The 7,818-nt window shown below is 42.1% G+C and overlaps 1 protein-coding gene across 1 annotated transcript; it reads right to left on the bottom strand.

Annotated features, from left to right (window-relative positions):
• Positions 1 to 202: 202 nt before the first annotated feature.
• On the bottom strand, positions 203 to 861 carry LOC147883931 (uncharacterized). Its single transcript, XM_087398293.1, has 3 exons — positions 793 to 861; positions 451 to 692; positions 203 to 340 (listed from the first exon to the last, which is right to left on the bottom strand). The coding sequence occupies exons 2-3, from the start codon at positions 665 to 667 to the stop codon at positions 216 to 218; spliced, it is 342 nt and encodes a 113-aa protein (XP_087254419.1). The 5' UTR covers positions 668 to 692; positions 793 to 861; the 3' UTR covers positions 203 to 215.
• Positions 862 to 7,818: the final 6,957 nt, after the last annotated feature.

Consider the following 7,818-nt stretch of genomic DNA (forward strand, 5'->3'; position numbering starts at 1 on the left):
AAAAGCTTGTGCCGGCCATGTACTCCACATCGGCCACGTCCAAAATAAACTTCTCTATGACATAGTACTTCAAAAAATATCACATCCAAAAGTGCAGTCACATGTCTGAACATGCAATAGCTACATCAAAGAACTGATTGATATATCAAAATACACAACCGCAAAGTAAAGTCATAACTGAACATACAAAATCTACAATACACACACAAACATCCCTAAGGGAAAAGTCTGCGGCCATGTACTGCAGGGAAAAGCCTGCGACGGCCACTCATTGTACGTCCACCACGTCCGCCGCGTCCACCGCGGCTACGAACATACAACGGAGTACCAACAATCGTATCTGTGGACCAGCATCACATAGAAAGATAATTTAGGAACTATAATTATTGAGCCATAAAAGTTTTATATATGTATGTTGGTAAAACCCAACTCATTCTTTAGAGTACTTACTCAGACGCAAAGGGCTGTCAACAACGCTGAGAAAGGTATACGTGTAGTCCCCATTTTGCCCTCGATAGAAAATTCGTGTCCGCACACATTCATAGTATCCTAGCCAGCGAACAGTGATGGTCTGTGGTCCATCACCCCTATGAAGCCGGCAAGCCAAGACAGCGTAATATCCCAAATGGACTCGTCCATCCAAAGGATTGTGGACGTGGAGATTCATTAGAAACCTTGAATCAGGAATACTCCTAAAAGACAAACAATAGCATGTTTTCCCACTCAAATATAATCCAAAAAAACTTTTGTTTTAACAAAAATAAAGCATTAAATAATGTACACAGTTCTTACCCAAGGTAGCTCTCCAGCTCAAGCAAATCCAACAACAGTTGCGCGCTCTCCAGAGATCCCCAACCCGCAGGATCTACAATTTTCTAAAAAGTGAGTGACTATACTATTAAATGTGTCAACATAAAACATGGTTGTCAAGCAACTATGTACCTTGCACTTGTGCTCTTGTTTCGGTGACAAACGTGAATTGCCTAGACATCCTATCACATTGCAAAAAAGAATGAACGTGTAAATCTACATATACTGAAAAAAAACAATAGGCTTTGAAGAGAAAATAGCCTCTAGTGTATTACAAACCCGTAACTCAAATGAAAAATGAAATCCAAACATTATCAAGGACAAAGTCATGAAATATTACGTCTCACTCTATCTTTGTATAAATAGCCAACATTCCCAAAAGACCTATGATAGTTGGAATATTGAAAGAACTTAAAAAAAGCTATACAAAGATTACCGAAATGAAAATTTTCCACCCAAGAAAGTCTGAGGACGGCTTGAAAGAGCAATGTCATATTCCTAGGCTCTTGCTGTTGCCAATTGCAAAACTTCCTTGTACACAACATTTGCGGTAGAAGTATTATCCATCTCCTCACCCCTGGCATCAGACGCACCCTGCGAAATGAAAACCTTAACAGCATTTGATGCTCGGATACGTGAAAATGCCACATATAATTGGCCATGACTAAATACCGGTGTCGCCAAGTACAGCCCCAAAACTGACAATGTTTGACCCTGTGACTTATTGATTGTCATGCCAAATGCCAATCGGATAGGAAATTGTCGTCTCCTCATGTCGAATGGAAGTTTAAGGTTGGTCGGAATGAATGTTATCCTTGGAATAAACGTTCTATCACCAGCATTGTTACCAGTAATGATTTCAGCTTCTAACACTTTTGTGTGAAACTCTTTGCATATCAACCGTGTCCCATTGCACAAACCCTGGCGAGGATTCAAATTACGCAACAAAATTATAGGAGCATTCCTTTTCAAAACCAACCGATGCGGGGGATATCCACCACCAAGATCAAGACTGTTCAAATACTCGACTGCAAACAAAAAGGAATCTCCCCCCAAGTTGTCCACTGAGTCTGCACTTAGGTACTCCCTTTCCTCACCGGGCATTGCATTCAATGCCATAGCATTAATTGCATCAACCTCGGTGTTTCGAGGTGCAAGAATAGCGCGCTCTCGAAAGTATGTTGCACAGTCCAAAACAGTTGCAAGCCCTCGATACACCCATCCAATGAGGCCTTCCATGGACTTTGTCTCTAAAAGCATATGCGATGGAATCACAACAGTATCTTCTTTTGTACATCTATTTATCCCATTGCCAATGTCCAGAACCCATTGCATGAACTCTTGCTCAGCACAATTATCACCATTCTGAAGGACCCGCATATTTTGCGTCAACTTCAATATTGTAGTGTGACCCCAAATCCTTGAGTGGCATAAGGTAGCATTGATAATGTCCTCTCGTCCTGCCTTTGGAAGAACTGGCAAGACTTGCCTAAAATCCCCCCCCAACAATACCACCTTCCCACCAAAAAGTTGCTCATTGGACATGATATCTCGTAAAGTTCTGTCTAGTGCCTCGAAAGCAAACCGGTGAGTCATGGGTGCCTCATCCCATATTATCAGCCTAGCCATCTTCAAAACATCTGCCAGTTGACTATTAACCTTAATATTGCAACTGCTAGTACCATCCAGCTCCAACGGTATCTTGAATCGTGAGTGTGCAGTGCGTCCATTGGCTAGTAGCAATGCAGCAATCCCAGAAGATGCACATGCCAAAGCGATGAGCCCCTCCCCACGCAATCGAGAGAGCAAGCAATTGTAGAGAAAGGTCTTTCCAGACCCTCCTATACCATCGAGAAAAAAGACCTCACCACTATCTCCATAGACGCTTGCCAAAATCCGATTGAATGCAGCACGTTGACAGTGATTCAAGGACATTTCCATTTGCTGGGCAGTCTGTGCTTCTTTCACACAATCAAACATTCTTTCTTCTTGCAATAAGCCATTTCCAGCTTCTAACAAAGATGTTCTATCTACAACAGGCATTCCGTCAAACTCAGCCAACCTTCGCCCATGTTGTTGAAGAATGTGCTCCAAGTGCAATACAGCCTTCTTTATTGCTAGTTCACGATGACCAATTAAATTCCCCATACTTGATTCCAATATATTAAAAAAATCATCCGAAAGCTCAAGGGAAAATTTTTCCCACAAAAGTCGAGGAGATGTTGGCTCACAAAAAACCAATATTGTCACGAATAGGTGTCTCAGTTGTGCACTATTTTGATAAAACACAGCCTCTTGCATACACACAAACCATTCATCATCACTCTCCAACAATCCCCGTGCTATGCATGCTGCCTTGAAAGTAGGGTACACTTGGCTGTCAAAAGTACGTAGGTCATCAAAGGACTTGCATCCCGTGCACACATTAAGAAGCATACGCATGAAGTAGAGCTCACCAGTTGAGGGAGAAATATTGTACATCCGACCTATGGTATTCCCCTTTTGTCTTCTAGTCCACCGCTTATTGGTTTTGTTCCAAACCAACTTCTCTGGCAAGTCACCATACAGCAAGTTGCTTGCGTCAGATTGCAACTGATTATAAGCGAACCATTCTGTGAGGGTGGTCTTTTGATTTTGTTCCCTGCCTACAACATTTTGCAAATCATCATCATCTCTAAAGATGACATTATTGCGCATTGGAAGATGAACCTGCAATCTTTGCACATCGGGTTTTTCATCGTGCGTGGCATACTCATAAATCCGCCAACATGCTTCTGATGCTGACACGTAACGTGCATCTAAGTAACTACTAATCTCATCAATGCAAACATCAACTATGTTGTGCAAATGCCCTTGCTCTCCTGCATTATTTGCCTGCATCTTGACAATGGCTCTATCATGACCTTTGTACACATATTTATACAAATACTTAACTGCAGTGATTGTGGAGCATATTTCAACATTTATATGTGCCTTGTACTTCACAGAGAGGAAAGGATTAAATGGCACAATCCAACGATTATCAATCACACCCCCTTTCACACATATCTTTCTACCATCATCACGACGCATGTAAACTGGATAGCCATCATTGCCAACAGTAGTCGTCTGTGAGAATCCACGTGGATAATGACGAATGCATTTTCCATCAACCATGCAAGCTGCAGATGGATTTAGTGCACCACACGGACCATGGACATTACACTGCACAATAATATCATGCAACTCTGGGAACATAGCCTTATCTGGCAACTCCGCACACACTAATCGGTCATAGTGACCAATCTCCACGGGTTTGAAACCACTTTCTAATATCAACAATATGTGTGAGTGTGGCAGACCTCTCTTTTGAAACTCTATGACACTCACATATCCAGCCACCTTCCCAAACAAATTATGTTTTGTAATTGACTGCATCATGTCCCACACGGGCTGTCAAATCTGGACGGTCTTGCGCAGTTTGCCCCGGCAACAATGCTATAGATATTTCAGGCCATTTGGGATTACAGGTGAATGTTATGAATAAATCAGGTTTGCCCCTTTTTCTGACAATTGCCATAGCATCTTGGTATAGCTGACACATATACCGAGGCCCTCCCGTAAAAGAAGAAGGCAACACCACCCTACGCCCTACAGCATTGCCAAGCACAGTACGTGTCCCATCAGCTGTATTCACCATGTCCATCAACCCTTGATAGACTTCAGCGCGTAGGGAAGCTTGGTTGTTTCGTATCCACACCAACCTGGACTCTTCCATGCTACTGTAGGCATCAACCATGTATTGCTGCAACAATCTACCCCCACGCAAAAGACATGCATTTGTATCATATCTCACTTGCAAACGATATGCGTAGTATTGTCTCTGGGTGACACAACTCTGTCCACGTATCTCGTGCAATGGTGTGTGATTAGGAACATCACTATATGGGATATATGGATGCCAACCATCTTCCCCCCGAGGGAACAAAAGAACATACATGAGAGGCATGTATGATCGGTGCAAATTAGATATTCTACGCACAAACCCATTGCGGCTAAAAATCTGAATGTCCCGATTTCCAATATCGAAGTCATCCCCTTGTCCTGGCATGATTGCAGCAACCTCGCTAGCCATAGGAGCCAAGTACTGCCTTGAGGTGGAGCGGCTCTCACAAATAACCATCCTCAGGTTTGTATGTGGATTTGTTCTTAGCACTTGCCCAATAGCCATCAGTGCACTGGCATATGGATTGCACTCGTGCATCATCCTCTGCAACAACTCCAAAATGCCTGGATCCAAACCAGGCATCCCATGTAAACGGTGTTCTAGTTCATGATCAGTGTCATACACGTACAACTGTGCAAAACGTGGCATCTCTTGCCTAGCCTCATCGGGCAATAAATTTCCAATCCGATGATACACACTACCATGGACCCGAAAGTTTTGTATACCCCCATTCCCATGGAACATTTGATCAATATGAGCTCCCAATGAAACAAATGCCATGGCACTATTATAAGCCCTAATGTTTTTCTTAAATAGTTTGCTTCTAGCATCATGTCCGTGCAATAGAACTCTCAAAATCTCTGGTGGTTCTTCTAACGACAACAATGACACACGACCAACTTTGCAACAATGCTTGCCCACAACTTGATGCATATGCATTCGCGTCTCTTGTTTCCACAGTTGAGCTTGGCAAAAGCTGCATGTATGATCCATGGATCCAAGTGCATGAACAGAAGGAGCATTGAAGACCAGTGGATACAAAGAAGGATGCTCTACATTTTCCCTTAACGGAAAAGTATGCAAGATAGAGAGGCTCCCCCCTGCACCCAAAATCACAGCCCTGTTGTGAACAACACGCCTTCGGGCTCTTAAATGAGTAGCATCCCTGCTTGCATCCATTTGAGTAGTTGTACATACTACTGGAGCAGGTTCATGCTCATTACGTACTATTGGTGAAGTATGGAGGTCCATTGTATTTTCAACAGTGCACGCTACATTACTGTGTCCATGCATTTGATTCTGTTCTCTGCTTCTAGCAACTTGTGTTCTCGACCTTGTTCTTTGTATAGCATAAACACGACGGGCCGTCCGCGTTGAATCCATTTGAGTAGTTGTACCTATTACTGGAGCATGTTCATGCTCATTATCTACAGTTGGTAAAGTATTGACATCCATTGTATTTTCGACAATGGACGCTACATTACTGTGCCCATACATTTGGTCCTATTGTCTGCGAACGCCGTGTTCTACATCCATAGATTCCACAGCCACCCTCACGCTTCTAACTCCTTGTGTTTTCGACCTTGTTCTTTTTATAGCATAACTATGACGGGCCACCCGTGTTGAATCCATTTGAGTAGGTGTACCTATCACTGAAGCATGTTGATGCACTCTACCTACTGTTACTGAAGTATTGAGGTCCATTGTATTTTCAGCCACAATGCACGCTACATTACTGCATCCATGTGTCTGATTATGCTGACTGCAAACTCCTACTTCTACACCCATAGATTCCACAGCCACCCTCATCCTTCTAGCACCTTCTGTTTTAGACCTTGTTCTTTGTATAGCATAAGCACGACGGGCCGCCCGTGTTGAATCCAACAATCTTCTCCTATGAGAACGTATTGAATGTAGCCTCTCTTCTATTTGTCTTGCCATCTTCTGTATCCACTCAACCAACTACATAAATATCTATTCCTCAAAGGGAAAAATAGCTTAATCAAAAAAACTTATGCATCATCCCTAACCATGACAAAATTGATGGATCTCAACAAATGTGCCCTAGGAAGAAAATAATTTAGAAAAGCAAGAAGCAAGATTAATTAGCAAAGCCATCCCTTTCCCATCTATCTAAAATTGAGAGCGGACCATCTATGCATTGAACTCATAGTGTCCCATGACCAAGTTTCAGTGTCTCACTATCTTTGGTAAGAGTAATGCTCATATTTTTTCAACATGTGAGCAAAATACAATACCATATGTGCAACCATCATTTGAAACATAAAAACCAAAGCTAACATATCTAAAAAAACTCAAAGTTGACCATCTCAAAAAAGTATAAGCATTGCATCAGCATTTATGCGAATACATGATTCAAAAAAATCACAAATATTTGAGTATATCTTAAATAAAACGAAAATGGGAACGAACGATAGGCAATTCAAATATTGAATTAAATTAGCTTCCATTCCCATATATACGTCAAATGAAAGCAACTCAACTACATGAATCCCATAGAAGCATTTGGGATTCCAATACAAAAAAGACATAAAAGTCTCAGGAGTCAAACTTGTCTTGCCAAATAACATAAGGGCAACCCAAGTACATGAATCCCATATAAGCATTTAGGATTCCAGTACAAAAGGTGACACAAAAGTCTCAGGAGTCAAACTTGTCTTGCCAAATAACATAAGGACAACCCAAGCACATGAATCCCATAGAAGCATTTGGGATTCTAGTACAAAAAGTGACATAAAAGTCTCAGGACTCTCTTAATTGTCACGGGTTGCGACCTGCTCTAGTTTACGACTCATCCTGGTCATCAAAGCAGTTAGCCTATTTAAACCAACTTTGAACATTGACACCTCAGTGGACAGCAGCTGAACTTGTTCTTTGAGCTTATCAACTACACCCATTCTCACATACAACTGCCCCTTCTCCACCTCTCCCCAAAATCTGCTGCATCCATTGATTAGAGTCCTTAACGCTATTCTCAATTTGAGAAATCTTTGCAATGAGAGTTCTAGGCAATTCTGCCATGCCCTGCGCTATTACTGCAGCACCATCTGAATGGACTTCTCCCCACAAAGAGCCCAAATATCGTGTGTTCATGGCACATGCATCCTTATTATTCTCGCACATGGCTTGAATGGACTTTAAAAGATTGTAATGACTTGAATGCTCAGTTGCATGGGTTGAAGCTCTCCCCCTTGTAAGTCGTTTCATAATATTAGCAGTGCGACGTTCGCGGCTAGACTTAAAACGCTTTGAAGGCAACTTGGGACCGTGATTTGCTCCAT

This window comes from Dipteris shenzhenensis, chromosome 27 (genome assembly GCF_047967505.1).
Source record: "Dipteris shenzhenensis isolate YYH24624 ecotype China chromosome 27, Dip_SZ_1.0, whole genome shotgun sequence".
NCBI lineage: Eukaryota > Viridiplantae > Streptophyta > Polypodiopsida > Gleicheniales > Dipteridaceae > Dipteris > Dipteris shenzhenensis.